This window comes from Oryctolagus cuniculus, chromosome 7 (genome assembly GCF_964237555.1).
Source record: "Oryctolagus cuniculus chromosome 7, mOryCun1.1, whole genome shotgun sequence".
NCBI lineage: Eukaryota > Metazoa > Chordata > Mammalia > Lagomorpha > Leporidae > Oryctolagus > Oryctolagus cuniculus.
The window spans coordinates 159301958-159325678 of record NC_091438.1 but is presented as its reverse complement, the minus strand read 5'-3'; the positions used below and the strand labels follow the sequence as shown (position 1 = coordinate 159325678).

General features: G+C 44.9%; 1 protein-coding gene across 8 annotated transcripts in view; it reads right to left on the bottom strand.

The window, feature by feature from the left end:
• Positions 1-23721, bottom strand: part of RERE (arginine-glutamic acid dipeptide repeats) — a 442889-nt gene that overhangs the window by 151395 nt on the left and 267773 nt on the right. The window contains exon 1 of one of the 8 annotated variants that reach the window (XM_051858116.2): positions 13608-14239. The exons of the other annotated variants lie outside the window; for them this stretch is intronic. Coding sequence (XP_051714076.2) covers positions 13608-13633 — 26 coding nt within the window. The 5' untranslated portion in view covers positions 13634-14239. Of the gene's footprint in view, positions 1-13607; positions 14240-23721 lie in introns of those variants that run through there. 8 annotated transcript variants of the gene reach the window in all.

The window sequence follows — 23721 nt, the reverse complement described above, 5'->3', positions numbered from 1 at the left end:
GCCCAAGTGCTTGGGCCCCGCACCCCATGGGAGACCAGGATAAGTACCTGGCTCCTGCCATGGGATCAGCGCGGTACGCCGGCTGCAGCGTGCCGGCTGTGGCGGCCATTGGAGGGTGAACCAACGGCAAAAGAAAGACCTTTCTCTCTGTCTCTCTCTCTCACTGTCCACTCTGCCTGTCAAAACAAACAAACAAACAAACAAAAAAAACCACTACCCTTTATAACAAAAGTCATCTTAAAGTGTATGTAACTTTTAAATATCATATCATTGTCTTACATCAAGGGACACAGAATCCCTGAGCAGTACTGGAATCTAAAGTGCAGATAATGGCATCAGGCTATCATATCCAGGATATGGAATACGTAATAGAAACACATATGAGATCTAAAATATAAAGAGGTGGAAAGCAGCATATTCCACTGGAGAATGCTGGATGTGTCGAACAGAGAAACCATCAGAATACAAACTACAGATGAAAGACAAGAGGCAGACTTGTGGGGAAGTCACCAGTATACAGCTGTATCTACAAACAAAAAAATGTCCATTCCCCCCCCGACCCCCCCGACCTTACTGAACACTGCTCTCCTGCTGCCACACAGCACCCACCCTCGTGGGACACTGCCCACAGGCAGCATGCAGGTTTCTGAAGCCTGGGACAGAGAACGGGTCGCTGGCTGTGCCAGCATCTGACCCAGCACCTCCCTGACATCACTACCCACGTCAGATGAATTACAAGTCCCTTGCTATGTGAATAGTTCTAGACTAATAAAATGTAAAACTTGACAAAAACCAGAAAAAAAGTTAATGTCAGGAAACATTCCTAATTTTTATATGATGAAATTATACTTTTTCTTTTATTTGAAACAGCGTGATTCTCAAACTCTTACCTCTCAGGACCATTTTTTACTCTTGGAATTACTGAGTCTACCAAGCAACTTTTGTTTTTGAGAAATTTCAAAGTATTTATTTATTGACTTAAAAATAGCAATAAACCCACTGCATAAAAACACCTTTAAATACAATTACAGGTAATTGCTTATTATTTATTATAAGAAATTCTATTTAAATAAAAATACTTGGCAAAAATCAAGACACTGTTTTACCTTTTTTGGCAAATCTCATAAATACCCGCTTGAGGGAAGGAGGAGGAGTAAATGACATCATGTTCTTAAAACTGTATCTACAAATCATATTGAATCTGTTAAAAACTGATTAAAACTTAAAATTAAGGGGCCTAGCACTGTGGCATTGCAGGGTAAACTGTCACCTGCAACACCAGTATCCCAGAAGGCACAGGTTCTAGTCCCAGCTGCTCCAGTTCTGATGCAGCTCCCTGCTAACGTCCCTGGGAAGGCAGTGGAAGATGGCCTAGGTACTTGGGCCCCTGCACCCAAGTAGTCTGGGAGAACCAGAAGAAGCACCTGGCTCCCGGCTCCCGGCTTCATATTGTCCCAGCTCTGGCCGTTGCGGCCATCTAGGGAGTGAACCAGCAGATGGAGGATGTCTCTGTCTCTCTCTGTAACTCTGCTTTTCAAAAAAATAAATCAACCTTTTTAAACATTAAAATAAATTAATTTTTAAAAAGATGAAGATGGCAGATGGCCCTATAGTGTTGTCTACCTTCAATCTGCTGCAATACAGTGTTTCAGTTAAAATCTATGAAGTGCGTAACTAGAGGAGGAAAGAATATTTTAATAAATAGCCTTTGTGATACTGCACTAAAATTCCATAAGGGAGTTTCTTAAAGGTCTGTGCACATCACCAACCTAAAACTTTATCCTTAATCTTTTGGGTTCTGCCACATTAAAATCCATTGGTTATCTTGCCTTTGAATAGACCTCCTCAGACCTGAAATTTGTAATGTCATGCACTGGTTATACGGAAAATACTGGTTTGCTAGGTTCAGCAGGTCTTTAAAATATTGACACACTTCATTATATGATTAAAAAAAAAAAACTACATGCATTGATATCACCACTCATTTAAAAAGCCTTTAAGTGTAGAGAAGCTGTTAGGTTCAGAGCCATGAGTATAAGTTTATTAAAAACCTAATTTTTTAGATTTTTAGAGAAATTTTAGAGGATGTTTGGCACAGTGGTTAAGATGTCAGCTGAGGGGCCAGTGCTGTGGTGTAGCAGGTAAAGCCATCGCCTGCAGTGCCAGCATCTCACATGGGCGCCGGTTCGTGTCCCGGCTGCTCCACTTCCAATCCAGCTCTCTGCTGTGGCCTGGGAAAGCAGTAGAAGATGCTCCAAGTCCTTGGGCCCCTGCACCCGCGTGGGAGACCTGGAAGAAGCTCCTGGCTCCTGGCTTCAGATCAGCGCAGCTCTGGCCACTGCGGTCAATTGGGGAGTAAACCAGAGGATGGAAGACCTCTCTCTCTGCCTCTCCTTCTCTCTCTGAAATTCTGACTTTCAAGTAAAATAAATAAATCTCTTTTAAAAAAAAAAAAAAAAAGATGCCAGCCAAGATGCTTGCCTTCATGTTGAAGTGCTTGGGTTTGAGTCCTGCTTCTTCTCTGGATTTCAGCTGATGAAAACCACGAGAGACAGCCGGCGATGGCTCCAGAGCCTTTAGGGGGTGAACCAGTGGATGCGAGAGTGTTCTCTCTCTCTCTCTTTAGCGGGTGAACCAGTGGATGCGAGAGTGTTCTCTCTCTCTCTCTCTCTCTCTCTCTTTAGCGGGTGAACCAGTGGATGCGAGAGTGTTCTCTCTCTCTCTCCTTAGGGGGTGAACCAGTGGATGCGAGAGTGTTCTCTCTCTCTCTCTCTTTAGGGGGTGAACCAGTGGATGCGAGAGTGTTCTCTCTCTCTCTCTCTTTAGGGGGTGAACCAGTAGATGCGAGAGTGTTCTCTCTCTCTCTCTCTCTCTCTCTCTAGCCGGTGAACCAGTAGATGCGAGAGTGTTCTCTCTCTCTCTCTCTCTCTCTTTAGCGGGTGAACCAGTGGATGCGAGAGTGTTCTCTCTCTCTCTCTCTTTAGGGGGTGAACAAGTGGATGCAAGAGTGTTCTCTCTCTCTCTCTCTCTCTCTCTTTAGCGGGTGAACCAGTAGATGCGAGAGTGTTCTCTCTCTCTCTCTCTTTAGGGGGTGAACAAGTGGATGCAAGAGTGTTCTCTCTCTCAACCTCTTTTTTTTTTTTTTTAATTCAAATTTTAGCCCTGGCAAATACTATCAACTCTTGAAATGACAGGCTCACTTTAGCCACCAAGAAAATGTCAGTCAAGTACCCAAGTCCAAAGGACTGCAGTTTGTCAGCTGCTCTTTCTAAGGCAGATGGTGTTCCATAACCAAAAAAAATGGCTGACTCAGCTTGCAGCTCAACAGACCCCAACAATCGCATGAAGGCTCTTCCTCAGGCAATCGCCACTCCTGGGAACGTGCGGCAGACTTCCACATCGCGTCCATTTCACTGCATGGAGAACTTAAAAGGCAGCAAAGTCAAGGACTGGGACTGGGTAAGATTAATAATTGAGTCCATAAACCATGCTTTGAGGAGCACTGATTATGACACATTCTGAACGTTAGAAAATGCTGGAATCTAAAATTCAAAAGGCTCCCAATCTAAAAAGGGCAGGCTTATTCTTCTCGTAATGACAATAGCTCATGCTGGCATACCTACTCCCTATTCCAGGTGTTCTACAGCATTACCTCATTTCCAGGTAATGATTTATGTAATTCATGTTTTGATACTAATAGGAGCATTAATGGTATGACACAGAAATTCAGGCATTTAAAAAATTTGTAAATGCATTCTTTTTTTTTTTGAAAGGCACAGAAACAGAGACCGAGAGCTTGCTCATCTGCAGGCTCACTACCCAAACGCCTGTAACTGCTAAGTCTGGGCCAAGCTGAAGCCAGGAGAGAAGAACTCAATTCAGTTCATCCCTGTGGGCGACAGGGACTACTGGACCATTACCTGTTATTTCCGTGTGCACGTTATCAGGAAACAGAGCAGGAACTGGAACCCAGGTACTCCAATACAGGATACAGGTGTTCCAAGCAGCCTCTTAACGCATGTGGCAAACTCATGCCCCAGAAGTTCAGATTTTATTCTATCCTATGCTCAAAACAACACAACTACTACATGGGGTACAACACTGCATAGTAAACAGTGGAAGGCTGGGCAGAGCTAGAGTGCTCATCAATTACAAAAGGAAAATTCAGATCAACAGTAGTACAAATCCTAGCCAGGTCACATGAACCATCCTGCTGCATGGTATGAGAAAGCACAGATGAAAACTCTATCCCAGGATAATGCAAGAAAACAGACACGCGTGCACACACGCACTCACACATGTGCACATACACACACACACACATACTCCCCTTTATCCTTGTCTCAGAGTTTCTAGGTACTTTCTCCTAACTCCAGGTACATTACAGTCACATGACAACACTACCTTTGCCGGGTACACACTCTTCCCTTACTCACATGACAACCCTTTGAGGCAGTATCTCCACCTTCTACTTGGTAACGTCACTCACAGAAATAAAGCAACTCATCTGTATGTTGAGCATTTACTGTCCATAAAGCATTGCAAGCTAAGCAACCTCCATATATTTTATCCAATCTTAACAACGACCCTGTCAAACAGATAAAGAAACTGAAGCTAAGATATTACAGATTATGTATACAATTGTACAGCTAACAAGTGGAGAAACCAGGATTCAAGTTCAGTTGACTTTTAAGCCAGCGTTCCCAATCACATTCCCTTACGGCAGAGTAAATAAGTTACTGAATCAAAACTACACAATTTATTACAGAGAAGTGTGAAAATCCATATCCTTTTCTCCAAGTTCTGTTTCCATTTCAAACACTTAAGCAGGATAAAATAATCAAACAGAGATTTCTTAAAAAGTATGAAAATTACGTGGAAGGATAAAACCTAACACGGTTAATATTTACAAAAAAGTTTTGGTTAAAACAGATTAGGGAGTAGGGAGCGAAGCACTGTGGCGCAGCAGGTTAAACTGCCGCCTGCAGTACCTGCACCCCACATGGGTGCTGGTTTGGGTCCAGGCTGCTCCACTTCCAATCCAGCTCCCTGCTAATGCACCCGAGGAAAGCGGCAGAGGACGGCCTTATTCCTGGGCCCCAGCACCCAGTGCCTATGTGAGGTGCTGGAGCTGCTGGTGGTAGCTTTACCACCACACGACGGTGCCAGCCCCAAAATTAACGTTTTTAGAAAGCTAAAGGAAGAACTTAGCTGAAGGATGTGCTACAGACAAACTAGAAACAACAAAGTCAGGTACAAGAAAAGCTCATTAAATTAACAAATATATTCACTTTTAAAAAAAAAAGTTGAATGAGTTACTGAAGAGAGAGTGTCATGGTTCGTGAGTGATGAGATTCAGGGAATTAACTCAGTCACATACTTCTCATTCCCTCTAAAGAGCTCTGCTGTGGGGTTATCGTTTTGGAGATCTCCTTAGACTCTGAACCCTAATTCAAAAAAATTTTTTTTGAGAACTATCACTATTCTCCCCAGCAAAATGATGGATTTCCCTGGGCAGCAAATGTAAATAATGCATGCTTTTTAAAGCATTTCAGGTTTAGCCCACAATATTCTAAAAAATATATATTTTCTTTGGAAGAAGAAAGAAAAAAAAAATAATCCTAGGGGGCCAGAGCCGTGGCTCGCTTGGTTGATTCTCCACTTGCAGCGCCACTATCCCATGTGGGCGCGGAGTTCTAGTCCTGGTTGCTCCTCTTCCAGTCCAGCTCTCTGCTGTGGCCCAGGAGGGCAGTGGAGGATGGCCCAAGTGCCTGGGCCCCTGCACCTGCATGGGAGACCAGGAAGAAGCACCTGGCTCCTGGTGTAGCTCCGGCCGTAGCGGCCATTTGGGGGGTGAACCAACGGAAGGAAGACCTTTCTATCTGTTTCTCTCTCTGTCAAAAAGAAAAAAAAAAAGGTCCCAGAAGCCAAATTGACAACAATAATGGTAAGTCACTGGGTTTATTCTGAGAGAGCGAGCGAGTGAGAGAGAGAGAAATTCATTGTATATGAAATCTGATACAAAGAAACCAATGTAATAAGCAGTATCCATAGCAACTACAACTTACTGTTTCAGTCCTCTTCAGCTGCAGTGCATTAAATAAAACGACAAGATGTTCCCTTTGAAAAGTAACCTGTCACCATGGAAACGGTTTAGGCTAAGAAGTAAACAGAGAATGGACAGAAAGGAACAGGGAGGCTGTAACTGAATATCAAAAAGGGAGAAGCATCTTTGCAGAGGAGATGAGAGGGTTCCCTGTGTCAAGGAGAGGCCAGCCTGCCTGAGGCCTCAACAGCGTCCCTTCCCCACCCTAGGAAGGGAGAGGGCGCAGGGAGGCAACTGTCACTCAAGATGCCCACGTGTTCTGCGTGACTGTGGTGACGACGTGACACAGGGACGAGTCAACAGGGAAGAGAAGGAACGAGGACATGGATATAAGGAGACACAACAGACAGCACTGTCACAGAACTAGGTTCACGAGCTGGCAGAGTCAAGGACTGACATGAGGAGCAGGCCTAACTCTGCACCATACTCTAGACCCGAGTGCCCTCCACAAAGCCACAGGCCAGCAGGCCACTCCCAAGAGGCAAGGACAGACACCATTCTGTGGCTGCTGTCTGTAAGATTCCCTCCCACAGCCTGTCCTTCAGGTCGGAAGTACCAGGCAGAAGTGATTCTTATTTTTCACATGGGCTATTAAGCTGAAAAGAGGAATGACAAGACATCAACAGAAGACTCCAGAATCCTCACTTACTAGCACATTTAGAAAGTGACCACAGAAAGCCTATGGGTCTAGGATGAAATACATCAAGTCTTAAGAAAACTTCAAGGCAGTTTATCAGATCACTTCTTTGTAGCTGGACAGTGGGCCTTTCTCAAGTTTCCAAAGCAGCCTTTAACAAACCCAAAATGCCGCTGAAGTCAGACATGTTTTTTGAAAATGATATGCAAGTTTTGTGTTCTATTTCATAATATATTTCCATCCATTTTAAGACAGAAAGGTTCCCTGAGTCAACACGGAGCTTTGTACTTACGGACACAATCCAATCTCTCTGAGCCATCAGCTGCTTCATCTTTAACATGAGCAACCACTCACAACGGCTATTTTTCAAGGTTGCTATGAAAACAAAAGATGATATAAAGAAGCAGACACAGTGGCTGTGCAGAGAGGTCATTACTCTACACGCCAGCAGTGAGTGAAAACAGGAGCCAAGCCCTCCTGTGAAAGTTCTCAAAGCACCGCGGACCCCTCCTTCAGCCCAAAGCAGTCATGACTTCATGTCTACTCCACGTGTTTTTCATGTTTACTCCATGTGTTTTTCATGTTTAATCCATGTGTTTTTCATGCTTACTCCATGTGTTTTTCATGTCTACTCCATGTGTTTTTCAGAGACCATCTTGCCTTCTAGACCAAAACCTCCCAGTGGGGAGGAACCAAGTCTGTTTCCAGCTTACCACTTCATCACCGAGCCCACTGACTCTCAGTGAATAGATCTTGAATGAATAAATGACTAACTCAATTATAATTAAGGGCTTCAGTTCAAAATTTAGCTAAAAGTCACTTGAAACAGAGGGCCAGCACTGCAAGCAGAATTAATCAGAAAACAGCACTGATAAACTGCCCACCAGCAATAAAATCCAGTATTCATTCAAAATACAAAAATCAAGGGGCTGATGCTGTGGTGTAGCAGGTAATGGTGCCGCCTACAACGCCAGCATCCCATGCTGGCACTGGTTTGAGTCCCAGTTGTTCCACTTCTGATACATCTCCCTGCTAATGCGCCTGGGAAAGTAGTGGAAGATGGTCCATGTGTTTGGGCCCCACACAAGCTGGAGAACTGGAAGAAGCTCCTGGCTCTTGGCTTCAGACCAGCCCAACTCCAGCTATTGTGAACATTTGGAGAGTAAACCAGAGGATGGAAGATCTCTCTCTCTCTCTCTAACTTTCAAATAAATAATTTTTTTTTAAATAACAAATAGAAATCAGCCAATGACTAAAAGACTTAATGCTCCAAACCCATACACGAACACAAAGGTTAACAAGGGGACTGGCCTATTTCTGGAATCATGAAATCCTAAATTTTCCCTGATGAGAGAATCCTGAGAGGCCATCTGACTCAGTCTAGCAGCCTGGCGGCCAGGGCCTGAGGAAGCAGTGGGCTCTTCCAGAGGTCACAGAGGATTCCAGGCCACAGGGCAGCTGGCTCACAAGCTCCTCCAAGCATAATCTAAAGTCCAGAACAAGGAATTAGGACAATAAGATGTAGTAAATATGGCCCTCACATACAAGAATGTGGAAATAATGTCTGGCTTCAAAGTGTTACAAGGACCTGGCTCACTGTAAGCTTCGTATCTGTCTCTGCTCCACTAGAATCCAGGAACACCCAATTCATCTGGCAAGGGCAGAGAACCCCAACCCAGCTCTGGCTCACTGGTGGGCTTTGCTGTGGTTGCTCTAGGGCCACAGACAGCGTAAGCTGCAGGCTCACATATGTGAGGCTTCAGAAAACACATGGTTAAAATTCCACCACAACTGAAAACAATCTACAAAGCACAAGTCTTTGAAGCTTAACCAAAGGTGTTGCTGGCTTTCTGCACAGAGAAAGCAAGCTCGCTCTCTCTCTAATGCACCAGACGGCACAGCCCCAGAAGAGGGACTTTTGGACCAAGTAAGAGTGTCTACAGGTCCCTCTGTTCCTACCCAAAGTCTCTGGGAAACCCCATAAAAAACAGGGCTGTGGCCTTACTCCTCTTCACGACGGTGGTATTAGTGTGGGAGGAAGAGGAGGCAAATAGGCATTTTAATACACACTCTTACTTCTGTAATCATACTGGAGAAAGTATCAAGAAAAAATTGTTACTGACGAATACACCAAACGTTACAAGACATGGAAGCAGAGCTTCTTTTAAGAACGTTTTTTTCAAGATGTGTAAGAGGAAGCCTGGGTTGTGGCACAGCAAGCTAACACCTGTGACATCAGCATCCCATAGGGGTGCTAGTGCAGTCCCAGCTGCTCCACTTCCAGTCCAGCACCCTGCTAATGCATCTAGGAAAGCAGCAGAAGATGGCCAAGTGTGTGGGACCCCGTCACCCACATGGGAGACCTAGATGGAGTACCTGGCTCTTGTTTTCAGTCTGGCCCAGCCCTGGCTGTTGCAGCCATTTAGGGAGTGAACCAGGAGATGGAAGATCTCTGTCTCTCTCTCTCTGTCTGTCTCTGTAATTCTGCCTCTCAAATAAATAAATCTTTAAAAATAGATTTGTAGGGGCCAGTGCTGTGACACAGTGGGTTAACACCCTGGCCTGCAGCGCTGGCATCCCATATGGGCACCAATTTGAGACCCGGCTGCTCCACTTCTGATCCAGCTCTCTGCTATGGCCTGGGAAAGCAGTGGAAGATGGCCCAAGTCCTTGGGCCCCTACACCCTTGTGGGAGACCTGGAAGAAGCTCCTGGCTCTTGGCTTCAGATCAGCGTAGCTCAGGCCATTGCAGCCAACTGGGGAGTGAACCATCAGATGGAAGACCTCTCTTTCCGTCTCTGCCTCTCCTCTGTGTAACTCTGACTTTCAAATAAATAAATAAATCTTTAAAAAAAATAGATGTGTAAAGAGAAATATAAACACAAAAAGAGTAAGAGAAAGCAACTTAGTAAATAGCCGCTAAACATACTGATCACTAGATTTTTCAAATACTTATTTTCATCTACTTGAAAGGCAGAGCAACTGAGAAAGAGAGCTAGACAGACATCTTCCATTTGCTGCTTCACTCCCATATGCCCAGAACAGTCAAGGTTGGGCCAGGCTGAAACCAAGAACCAGGTACTCCAACTGGGTTGTCCACCTGGATGGCAGGGGCCCAGGCACTTGAGCCACCATCTGCCTCCCAGGATGCATTAAGCCGGAAGTGGATTGGAAATGGAGTAATCGTTACTAGACTGTCATTTAAATATGGGATGTGGGCATCCAAAGTGGTGGCTGAACCCACTGTACCATAACACCAACCCACAATTACCATGATTCTTAAAAATTATTTCTAACGTTGTCTTAGTTGAATAGGCTGGCCATAAAAATATATATAGAGGCTGTTGAGATAGACTTGGTCTTTGATATAATAGCAATTATATATGAAATAATTATGTGTCAAGCACTTTCACACTGTTTTCACTAATCTTCACAATAACTATAAGAAATATTTATTTCCGGCCAGCGCTGCGGCTCACTAGGCTAATCCTCCGCCTGCGGCGCCGGCACCCCGGGTTCTAGTCCCGGTTGCTCCTTTTCCAGGCCAGCTCTCTGCTGTGGCCCGGGAGTACAGTGGAGGATGGCCCAAGTGCTTGGGCCCTGCACCCGCATGGGAGACCAGAAGAAGCACCTGGCTCCTGCCTTCAGATCAGTGCGGTGTGCTGGCCACAGCGTGCTGGCTGTGGCAGCCATTGAGGGGTGAACCAATGGAAAAAGGAAGACCTTTCTCTGTCTCTCTCTCTCTCTCACTGTCCACTCTGCCTGTCAAAAAAAAAAAGAAAGAAAGAAATATTTTTTTCCATATGACCCATGAGAAGACGGATGTTCAGAGAAAAGAAGGAACTTGCCCAGTGTCATTTACCAGGTACAACCTGAACCACACGATCTGGCTTCAAATCTGGCCATTTCTCTTAGCCTAGATGTTGTCCGTTTATTTAACATTTTTCTGCCCAAGACCAATCTGCCAGATATTTCACTGAAAACTGAGACTGCAAGAAAAGACACAATCCCTACCCCAAAAGCGTGAACTCCAACAAGGAAAATAATCACAGAATCCCAAAGAAAGTGCAATGCAAAGAACTTTGATAGACGTCATCTCTGATTACCCTGGTCGAATTAACTGCTTTCCTTCAGACTCAGGTATACAGAGCATACAACACAGAAGACTACTACCCCCACAGGCATTTCTAAGTGCTCCCTCTGTACTTATTCAGAAAATTCGGGGATACACAAATCACTCCAGCGCTATCCAGAATCTCCTATCGTCCTGCTGGCATCTGTTACACGGTGTTAGAATGGATGTCTCTCTGCTGGACAATGTGGGGCAGTGACCAAAGAGGAAAATGGAAAAGGAAAAAGGGTCAGCACAACAAAGAACAGGAGAATCCGAGACAAGGTAACACCAGGTTTTACATGCATCAGAATTCTCTAACTCATGACACACTTGGCACAAATTACGGAAGTGGTAACAAGCAGAGCTATGTTATGAGGTGGCTAAGGATGAGGTATTCACACAACGAAGCACAGCCCAGCTCCTCACCAAGGCAGACTGCTGAAGCTATGCAGACACAGGAGCACCCGGGACGCAAGGCCCGACTTCCAGACGCAGACTCCAGATCCTGCCGCAACGGAACAGAAAGCTAAGAAGCATAGAAGTTTGTGAAATTGTACGTTCTTCTTGAATCACGTACTTTCCATATTCTCCACTACTTCCTGCTACTCTGAAGTATAACAGCAAGGCAACGAAGAGCCAAAATGAAACTAACCCGCATGTTCACCAACCAAGAGTTACTTCCTGGGTGCTGTTCCTGCATGACTACCGACAAGCACAGAAGCCCTAAAGCAGGAGATGGCTGGTCAGCAAATAAGGTTCCAAAAATATTTTCCCAAGATGGGAAAATATAGACTAAATACCAACAAGAAATAGCTCTCATGACCTATTTTACTGGATTTGAAAAACAGAAAAAAGTGACCCTAACAATAGAGTCCCCACAGATCACAGCACTGCAAGTCCTTACCATTGACAGACACAGATTGTTCTGGGCCCAGCCAGGGCACCCAAGCAGGAGGAAGAACCTGCTCCAGCTATGAAGACAGCTTCGTGTCCACACTTTACTTGTCAAACGTAAAGAAAGTCTAAGGGGAGGCAAAGATACTGGAAGAGAAAAAGCAACAATGTGCTGACACAAGCAGCACGCTTCTGCTCACCACGGAGTGGCCAGTCCTGCAGGGACCCCGTGTGTGCCGGACCACAGTGCTGTGTCCTGTTCCTCTAGTCTAGAGGATGATTTTATTTAAAAAGAGAAGCAGAAAGGCCGAGCCAAAGTGTGAAATAAGACCCACCCCAGAGACAACATGAGGCGGTGCGGGAGGAGCAGACACCTGCCCCCACTCCCAGCTCCAGTGTCCACACAAACATGGCCCCGGGAACGCCAGCCACAGTCAGTCACAAAGCAGCAGTAAGAAAATCACCTGAAAACCATCCTCTGAACTCATCCCCTTAGCTGCAATCCCACAATTGAGCATGGAGTAATAACCCTTTAGTAACAATTCTGCTCATATATTCACTCATCTTCAGTAATGTGTTTGTCAACATGAGCCTGCCCAAAGACTCTTCCCCAAAAGCACCCCACCAGATGATGATCACCCCCAACTCCACATCCACCCCAGACCACCAGCGCGCACACCGAGAACCCCTCTCTCTGCCAACACACAGTATGTCCTTCTGTCTCCTACAAGGGTTTTTCAGTTGCACGTTTTCCCATACCAGATGCCTTCAGAATCGGTCCTCAGAAATGCACAAAGCCCCAGTGTCCTTTCAACAGCAGGAACAACTAATGTAACTCAGAAACTTCACCCAATGACTGAGCAGAACTAACTTGTCCTAAATCCGTCCTTTCCGACTGGCTCCCTAAGTTTGAGGGCCATCGGTCTGATCCCTCACTGCAAACAGCACACGTGAAAAGCACAACTTCCCCCACACAGATAAGACTAAGTGTGCAGCCACTGAAGCCGTAGGCACAAGACATGGTCTTATCAGTCCCACTGCCTCCACTCTCTTTGCTGCCTTCCTATAAAACTCACAAGTCACACAATGAAATACATATATACAACAAATGTTATCCTGCTCTAAAACAAACATTTAAGAAACCAACAAAATACCAAGACCCTCAATCTCTAACACAAATGTAAGTGCATTGTTTTTTTTTAATTGCCAGCAATTTTTATAAGTTCCAAAAAGAAAGGTTTGCCTTCTTTTGAAGCAATGGACACAGCAGAAACTGAAGTGACAAAACCTTTCCCCTTAAAAACAAATCCATTTTAGGTGACATATTGTAAGCATAACCCACAACTGACCTCACCTATGTCAGACTTCAGAAAAAGATCATGAGAATTATAATCTGCTCTGGCAAACAGGCTCTCAATCAAAACAAGTTCCACCCACCTCCTAAGCAACCAATAGCTGCCCACCTACCACTGTTCCTGAAACATACAGTGCCCAGGCATTCCCACCAGCCACATGGTAACAAGCGGCCTGCAGGCTTGCTCCGCAGATCCTGCAGGAGGCACCCAGCACCACGCAGGTTAAAATTACAGCACGAGAGAAGAGGGGAGGGACGGGGAAGAGCACAGGGACGCGGCATCCCAAAGGCTCACACTGCACATCTGCTTGACGCCTCTCCGGGTGGACCCCGTCCTTAGCTGACTTTACGCTTTGTACCACCACCTCCATGGCCAGCAGGGCTGAACTGCAGGCTCTAGGGAGCATGCATCATGCATGATGAAATGATTCACACATCTTCAGAGTGAGAAAGAGCAGCAAAACCCATCACTGGTGGGTGAAGCCAGAGGCAGACAGCCTACCTGCAGGGGCTGAATGGGTCATCCATGCCTGCAGAGGCTCGGCTGAGGCTAGCTGGATCCCGAACCTCTAACTACTGCTCAAACTCTGCGCTTCTCCACTCTAAGGACGCAAAATGGAGGCCCGTGCAGTCTGAGAGACCTCAGAGCTCTCGCTGAGCCTGTGCTGTGACCTGCGCTGCACGCAGAGCGCAGAAACTTCCCTCGCACTGACAGGACTGAGCATGTGCTGTGACCCTCCCTCATCCACACACCGTCTCTCCACGACGCAATCAATCTCAACCCTGCTGTTTCCGTAAATAAAGCCCAGCCAACACACTGCAGCTTCTCTGCACACCAAGCTAGTGTGCAGGGAAGTGGGGCCCGCACAGGGGATCTGAGACGGCCAACACCGGGAAGCCGGCAAGCCGCGGAGGGAGGCCCCGGGAAGTGCCCTGCTCTGTGAGGCAGCAGCACCTTTTGTTTTGCTGGTTGCTTGTTTGTTTTTAAAGTAAACGTAGTAGTAAACAGCAAGATCTCCAAGAGAGAACAGAATGAAAAGCCAGACAGGAATAACTATAGGTAAGACTGACTAACAGAAATACTGTAGCACATTTAAAACCAGCAGTAGCTTTGTAAGAGAAGAAACTCCACAAATTTCTCTTTAAAAACTTTAATCTTTTGGGAAAAAAACAAAACAAACAAGCTGGGTAAAGCCTGGCACTGTCACATGGATGTGGGTGCAGAGTGCACGGTGTCTGGTGCCAGGAGCACAGGAGCTCAAGAATATTGTAGTTTATGCAAAAAAGATTCATCTTTCTTACATTAGAAACTTTAAAAGTCCTCCAAATAATAAATTAAATTTCTTCAAGCAACACCATACACAGTCAGGTCTAGCTTGAAGAACATACTTCTAACAACAAGCAGGCAGGAAGGGTTAAACTAAGAATTCAAAGAACTTCACAAACATCTGGACACCCACAAAAATCTCATTTAACTGAAATCTCCTGGTACAAAAGTCAGAGTCTCAGAATATTACCCACAAAGCCAAATTCATTAAAGTTTAATCAGAAGAGATTCCTAAAGCCACATAAGCAAGGCCATCCCATGCTCATCACCCTGAACACCGTGAAGTCCTCACGCTATGGCCAGGGCACTGTCTAGGAAAACCCCAAGCAATACATTTCATACCCTCTCCCCAGCCTCTGCCACTAACGTAAGGCAAACCAGGTGCCCCCATTCTGGCTATGTAGCTGGGTTTCCATTTGCAAAGTAAGAGACGATTCTACATAATATTAATCACTATTTAGAAGAGAAAGGAAGACCACAAATCTCCTCCAAATTTTAAAGGACGAGACAGGGCAGGAAATGGCAGTGCCAACTCTCTTTTGCAGAAATGTGATGGAGCTTCAAGAAACTAAAGCCTCCTCAAGATTCACGCAGTGGACACCGAGGCAGCTCCACTTCCACAACACTGCTGTTCATGATGCGAAAAACTGCATTCTGGGACCATGATTCCATACACTCTTATCCTGCTGAGAACGTCATTTACAAAATACAAGAAATGCCAAAGAAACTTAAAAATAAATCTTTCTATTGACCCACATGAGTCACGTGTCAATGTGTGAGAGGAACATTTTCCCCCATGTGTATGTAAGGCAGCGTGGCCCCAGAACTCCTGTGACTACAGAACAGTCTAGAGAAAACACTTTCTAAAAACAAAAACAACGAATCAGAACCTCGCAGCCAGATAACATGAAAATGAGCAGCAAAAATTTCCTCTCAAAACAGTACGCTGAAAAACAAAACACAGCACAACGAAACCCAATCAATTTCACTTAGAAAAATCAACATAAAATCAGAATTTCACAAATTCATCATGACCCAGCAAAACACAGTATAAAAACTGTCATCGTTAACAGCAAGTCAGGAAATGTGGATTATAATTATGGTCCCGGGGCTGGCTCCATGGCTCACTTGGTTAATCCTCCACCTGCGATGCCAGCATCCCATATGGGCACCGGGTTCTAGTCCCGGCTGCTCCTCTAGGAAGAGGAGCTTGTCCAGCTCTCTGCTGTGCCCCGGGAAGGCAGCAGAGGATGGCCCAAGTGCTTGGGCGCCTGCACCTGCATGGGAGACCAGGAGGAGGCACCTGGTTCCTGGCTTCGGATCGGCATAGTTCCGGCCATGGCGGCCATTTGGGGAATGAACCAACGGAAAAGGAAGACCTTTCTCTCTATCTCACTGACTGTAACTCTACCTGTCAAATAAATAAATAAATAAAATCTTTTAAAAAAATAATAATTATGGTCCCACTCAAAGCTGCGGGCAACACTAAGGGCATGTGACAAAAATCCAACGACCTTTGCTCTGTAGTGATGTTGGCCTACCTCAACATCTTCTTCATGGTCTCTGTGGCCCTGGGCACCTCACGACTGTCCTCTGCCAACCACTTCCGTAGCTGTTCCTCTCTCCTGTCACTCCTCTGCAGTAGCTCCCCAGGGGCCTCCCCCTTGTCCTCCTCTCCATCGCTCTCTCCCTGCTAGAGAATTCACCTGCCCTACCACAATTCCTATCAGCTCCTTTGTGAAGACACCTCCTGCCCTGGAGCAACTCAGCAACCCAGGACCATTCTGCCTTCCTCTCATTACACCTGTCTGCGTAATACCACCTGTCTAACTAGGCTATAAACACTACCTGACTACATGAAGGGAGGGAGGAGTCGGTGCTGTGGTGTAGCAGGTAAAGCCACCTCCTGCAGTGCCGGCATCCCATATGGGTACTGGTTCAAGTACTGGCTACTCCACTTCCAATCCAGCTCTCTGCTAATGTGCCTAGGAAAGCAACAGAGGATGGCCCAAGTCTTTGAGCTCTTGCACCTGTGTGGGAGACTCAGAAGAAGATTCTGGCTCCTGACGTCAGACTGGCTCAGCTCGGGCCATTGTAGCCATTTGGGGAGTGAACCAGCAGATGGAACACCCCTCCCTCCCTCCCTCCCTCTCTTTCTCTCTCTCTCTCTCTCTCTCTCTCTGTAACTCTTTCACATAAATCTTTATAAAAAAAATTTTTGAGGGCCCAACGCTATGGTGTAGTAGGTTAAGCTCCCCTTGAGGTGCCAGCACCCATTATGGTGCTGGCTTGAGTCCCAACAACTCCACGTCCGGTCCAGCTCCCTGCTGATGTGTGTGGGAGGGCAGTGAGGATGGCCAAGTGCTTGGGCCCTGCACCCATGTGGGAGACCTGAAGAAGCTCCTGGCTCCTGGCTTCACATCGGCACAGCTCTGGCCACTGCAGCCATTTGGGGGAGTGAACCAGCAGATGTTGGATATCTCTCTCTCTCTCTCTCTCTCTCCCTTTCTCTGTCTGTAACTCTGCCTCTCAAATAAATAAATCTTTTAAAAAAATTTTTGAAATCCATGTATACAGAAGGTCTTCAAAAAGTCTATGGAAAAGCATATTATAAAAAAATTATGCATGGTTTCAGTACTTTTTTTAATAAAGCATATACCACAGGTTTTAGAGTATTTTTATTTATATATTATTTATTTGGGAGGGAGAGTTAGAGAGGGAGAGACAGACAGAAATATCTTTCACCTGCTAGTTCACTCCCAAAATGGCCTCGGCGTCTGCAGCTGGACTGATCCGAAGCCAGGAGTGAGGTGCTTCTTCCTGGTCTCCCACGTGGGCTGTACTCCACGTCCCTCCCGGTGCATCCCAGGAGCTGAAGCAGAAGAGCAGCCAGGACTCGAACCAGTGCCCACATGGGATGCCGGCGCCAAGATGAAGGCTGGCTTCCTACGCCACAGTGCTGGCCCCTTCAGGACTTTTTAAACCAAGATAAACTAATGTATTAATTCCACTTAACACTATGAAATCCCTCTGTATTCCTTGCCAAAAAATGACATAGCCTAAATCTAATCATGAGGGAATACTGAAGAAAGAACATTCCACAAAACTGGCTTTAATTCTTCAAAAAGGTCAATTATCATTAAAAGCCAAAAAAGAGACACATGAAAATGAAGAAAGGTGAAGGATATGCCACGATAGCGACCTGCAACCCACGGTCACTGGGGAAACTACCACAGAGGCCACTGCTGGAGAAGCCACAGGGGCCTCTGCCGGCCTACACGGTCCACCAGATACCTTCCCTCACTTGCATGATCATACCATGGTCTGCAATTCATTCCTCACTGGTTCAGGAAAGAATGACAAAGAAAAGATGGCCAACACACAGAAGGCAAAAACAGAGGAGGTAAAAAAAATTTGTAATATAGTTTAAAAAAAAAGGATTAAAGTAGATACAACAAAATAAAATTAGTAAAGATAAAGCAGAAATGGCAAGGTGTTAACAATTGGTGAAAGGTGTATCAAAATCCCATGTACTTATCTCATACTCTAAGTTACGTTATAAAAATCCAAATTGAAAACATAAAAATTGTAAAACTGTAGGTTCTCACAGCCTTTGGAGAACTGAGAGACCCATGAGGGCAGAGGGCAGAGGCAAGCTGCCTGGCTTCCTGCATCACGGTGCTCTAGTCCCCAATGAAAGCCATGATCACCAGCTCCAAACTCAACCTTGGAACATGGATCCGTCCTGTTCCTCATCAGAGAACTGCAAAGAGTCCTGAAACTGAGTGGTTTAGCAATCACGTAAGCCACTCTGCCACTTTAAACCATAAATCTCAATTCGGCAAATGGACCTCTGCTGCCCTTAACTAAGCCTTGCAATACACTGGGTGTACCTTGGTCCTCTGATCAGCAGTACTTCAGGGTCTCCGACACCTGGGCCAGGAGAGGCTACTGGTCCTCTTCAACCCAAGACACCAGTTCGCTGATGCTGACTTCCAACCCAGACCTCATTCCTGCCACCCATTTCCTACCCCATCATCACCTGCCTGCCAGCCCGCGGGGATGCACACACAGTCAGTACCTGCTACCTAGTGCTTCTAGCTGTGGCTGATGGCCAGCGTCTTCCTAGAGGTCCTGTGCTCCCCACACACATCTGCACAGTTCCCAGGTCCTAGACCTCTCTCTTCTGTCCTGTTAGTCCCCAGTGGGCAGGTGAAGGACAGTACTTTTGAATAAATTAAAAGGGAGCTCAGCAGGTGCAATGGATGTACCATATACAAAGGGATTCATGATTATTAAACAAAAACAATTTATTTATGAAAACTGACTGGAGGGGCCAGCGCTGTGGTGCAGTGGGTTAAAGTCTCAGCCTACAGCGCCAACATCCCAAATGGGCGCTGGTTCAAGTACTGGCTGCTCCATTTCTGATCCAGCTCCCTGCTGATGTGCCTGGGAAAGCAGGAGAAGATAGCCCAAGGGCTTGGGCCCCTGCACCCATGTAGGAAACCCAGAAGAAGCTCCTGGCTTCAGATCAGCTCAGCTCAGACTGCTGCAGCCATTTGGAGAGTGAGCCAGTGGAGGGGAGACCTCTCTGTCTCTAGCTCTCTCTCTAACTCTTTCAAATAAATAAAATAAATCTTTACCAAAAAAGACTGACTGGAAAGTCAACTTTTAGAGAGTGTGCTATTTATGTCTATCAAAGTGTAAAGTAAGAGGGTATGACAAGGAAATTACTTAGGTTTATTTTAAAGAATGTCGACTGTAAGAAACAGCAAGATGTCCACAGTGTTTTAATCACTAACAAGAAACTGCATAGCAAAATAGCAATGAAAACTTAACATTCAAGCAATTCTAGAGAAAATGACTTACAGAAAAATACTTTTTTTTAAAAGATTTATTTTGTTTATTTGAAAAACAGAGTAACAGAGAGAGGTAGAGACAGAGAGAGGTGTTCCATCCACTGGTTCACTCCCCAAATGGCCTCAATGTCTGGAGCTGCTTCAATCCGAAGCCAGGAGCCAGGAGCTTCTTTTGGGTCTCCCACATGGATGCAGGGGCCCAAAGACTTGGTTCATCTTCTACTGCTATCCCAGGCCATAGCAGAGAGCTGGATAGGAAGCAGAGCAACCAGGACTAGAACTGGTGCCCATATGGGATGCTGGCATTTCGGGTCAGTGCTTTAACCTGCTGTGCCACAATGAGGGCCCCAGAAAAAAATACTCTTTTAAATAAATTTGACTCCACATCAAAACAAGGGATGCTTTTGGGCTGGTGTGCCAGCATCCCATATAGGTGCCAGTTCAAGTCCCAGCTGTTCCACCTCTGATCCAGCAGCCTGTAAATATGCCTGGGAAAGCAGTGGAGGATGGCCCAAGTCCATGAGACCCTGAACCCACAGGAGACCTAGAAGAAACTCCTGGCTCCTAGCTTCAGATTGACTCAGCTCTGGCCATTTGAGGAACGAACCAGAAGATGCAAGATCTCTCTTTTTCTACCTCTCTCTCTCTGTAAGTCTGTCTTCCAAATAAATAAAGTAATAAAATCTTTAAAAAAAAAAAAAAAAAAGAGGTGGGGGGAGAGAAGGGATGCTTTAAGAGGCCTTGTTTCAATATAGTTTTTATTTGTCCCTCAAATGTAGAAATGAACTAGATAACTAGATAGATAGATAGATAGAGATGGATAAATCCATCTGATATCCAGGAAGCTTGCAGACTTATTTGACTCAGTCTAACAATTTGTTCAAAGGTAAACATCATTACACCTTAGTAACAAAGGTTCCCTTATTCCTCCCAAATCTCACACATTGTTTCTAGACGTGGTAATGAGTATGAGAATCCTCTATTGCCCCTGAGTTTGGCAGGAACATTCCCAGCATTCTGCCTTGACCTCCAGTGCCTGCTGCAGTCCTCTTTTCTGTCCTCTGTCACGCTAAGGAACTTTCAGTCTACCTGTCACGTCCTACCAACCTACCCAGAGGATCCACATAGTTAACTGAAATTGACAATACATTCACCACTTGTTTTAACCCTGAAAAAAATGTTTTTAACATTCTATTATTTCAAAAAAGAAGTAAACAGAACACTTGAAAATATTTTTAATTAACTGCGAAAATGGCATAAACTGTACTGCAAAAGTTACTTTTTACTAATTTGTTCAACTGAAGATTATGTACATAATTAATCTATAATAGAATAACTGAGTTGCCATTTTTTTCAAGGAATACATTGTATTTCAAATTATCAATGTTCTAAAACAGCTGTCCAATAAATAAGACATTGGGACAGTTTATGTTGTATAGTAACTGCTGCCTGACAAACACTAATGTGCTGTTATTATGGCCATCTGTCCACAAGTTGTGGCCTCTGTGTTGGGAAGTAAGGTTGAAGTGGTAGAGAATCCGCAGCCACTGTTCTTTGTTTTGTCTTGTTTTGTTTTGTTTTGGTTAGTTGTTTTTGACAGCACTCTTTGGTTATGACTTGTTGGTAGACCTTTGAAATACTGGATTCCAACCTACAGGCACCATGAAAGAACTGAAAAAGTGACCTCTGAAATCAACACTGATTTAAAAAATAGACAAAAAAATACAAAAAACACACCAGAGATGGTTATACAATAAATGTGTCATTATTGGAATGATCTATGATACAGTATATCCATTTGACAAAGTTCAAAGATGATAAAACAAAGAGGCAGGCCAGTGTGCCTCAGCCAAAGGTATCAGATGCCTGTAACATCAGTAGTGGTGTAGAAGCATGGCTGGTTGGTTTCCACACATTCTGCTCTTACTAGAGGCAAAAAAAAATGGTACTGGCCTTTGTTTATTCAAATAATCAATAAGTATATCACAAATTATTCACAAATTAGTGAATGAAGATAAGAAATATCTCACAAATTTGTTGGATTTCAAAAAAAAAAAAAAAACACATCTACTTAGCTTATCCAAAAATGATGCAATGAGAAACCATCAGGAGGAAGAACACATAATATTCTTGGACCTACTACTGTCCGAGTTCGTATCAAATTTAAGATGAGAAGTCACTCTTCTCAAATGGCCAGAACAACAACATCAAAACGCATCATGTTGCACAAAACAGACAATACACTGTCAAAAATCTGAGGTAACCACTTTTGTACAGATTTTGCCCTTTGCTTTGTTCCTTTCCAATGGAAGTAACTGAACAGGTCATGAAAGTAACTTTTATGTACATAGTGTAATGTGCGAGAGGCTATCATATTTGCCCAATGCCTTATTCACAGGATGGCATTTATACACACACACGCACACGCACACACACACCTGTAAAATACTATATGGTGGGGCCAGCACTGTGACATAGCAGGTAAAGCCGCCGCCTGCAGTGCTGGCATCCCATATGGGCACCAGTTTGTGAACCAACAGCTCCACCTCCAATCCAGCTCTCTGCTGTGCCTGGGCAAGCAGCGGAAAGCACTCCCTGCACCTGCATGGGAGACCCAGAAGCAGCTCCTGGCTCCTGGCTTTGGATCAGCACAGCTCCAGCCACTGCAGCCAAATGGGGAGTGAACCAGCGGATGGAAGACCTCTCTCTCTCTCTCTCTGCTTCTCCTCCTCTCTCTGTGTAACTCTGACTTTCGAATAAATAAATAAATCTTTAAATAAAAGACCATATTGTCCCAGTGTCATATTTAAAGGACAATGTATGTTTTCATTCTTAATGATAATAAAGGACATGTAAGCTTTAATCTAGTTTAATGCTCCCGTGTCACTTTCACTGAAATATTTGAGAATTAAAAACCTGGCACTTAAAGGGTTAACTTCCTAAGAACTTTTCTCTAGAATACTGACGTTTGGGATTTTATCAACTGCTTTTTCTACATCAAGATGATTACATGTTTTCTCTTCTTCCATATGCTAAGTGGCAAAATACTTGTATATTAACATAAACCAATACTTGTGTTCCATAAACTTGAATATGTCTATTTTTTAAGTTTCCTAAATTATATTTGTTATTATTTCATTTTAATGTATTGCATGGGGCTGACGCTGTGGCGTAGCAGGTAAAGCCACTGCCCGCAGTGCCAGCATCCCATATGGGTGCCACTTTGAATCCTGGTTGTCCCACTTCCGATCCAGCTCTCTACTATGGCCTGGGAAAGCAGCAGAAGATGGTCCAAGGCCTCAGGCCCCTGCACTCACATGGGAAACCTAGAAGAAGCTCCTGACTCCTGGCTTCAAATTGGTCCAGCTCTAGCCATTGTGGCCAATTGGGGAGTGAACCAGCAGATGGAGGACCCCTCTCTCTCTCTGTCTCTCCCTCTCTGTGTTAACTCTTTCAAATAAATAAATAAATCTTTAAAATAAATAAATAAATAAATGCATGTTTGCAGGTAACACTGACCTATGACTTTTACTTTTCACCTGGTTTCAGTATATAGTCTCATACGATGATTGAAAGGACACACCTCATCTTTCTCTGTCCTTGGCAACACTGAAGAATTCACCTGTAAAGTTCAGGTCTGTTGTATTTTTTCTCTTTAGTCTAATAAATGAAAAGGAAATGTAGGGGAAAGTATCATTATGCTCCTAAATCTTTATATAATAAATATATAAAATTTGTTCACCTTATATAAATAAAAAATTTTTTAAAGAAAAGAAAAATGTTCCATGAATCTTATAAATGCTTTTAAAGAGAGAAAGCACGTGGCTTTTACCCACTTCCTGTCCCTTCCAGGCTGAAATCTGGATGGAATCCCTGCTGCCTTAAAGAAGGCAGAGCTGCAGTTGAGAACAGCAAAGTGGGACCCTGGTAACTGGGACGCCCAGCTCAGCACTGTTCCCGGGGGTCCCTGGTGATGGGGACACCCAACTCAGCACTGCTCCCGGGGGTCCCTAGTGACTGGGACGCCCAGCTCAGCACTGCTCCCGGGGGACCCTGGTGACTGGGACGCCCAGCTCAGCACTGCTCGGGGGGGGGGGGGGGGCGGGCCTGGTGACTGGGACGCCCGACACAGGACTGCTCCTCTGTAAACTTTGCTTACGAGAGAGAGATAAATGTGGCATTTCCTTTAAGTGTTTACATACTCTGTATCTAGCACTCCTAGTATTTGAAGTTTTTGTGTGTGTTATCTTGGGAAGACAATGTCTGCACCCCTGCCATCCACATGGGAGACCCAGGTAGTTACAGGATCCTAGCCTCAGTCTGGCCCACCCAGTGGTTGCGGCCATTCGGGGAATGAACCGACAGGTGGAAGATCTCTCTCTCTCTCTCTGTCTCCCTGTGTCACTCTGCCTTTCAAACAAATAGGAAAC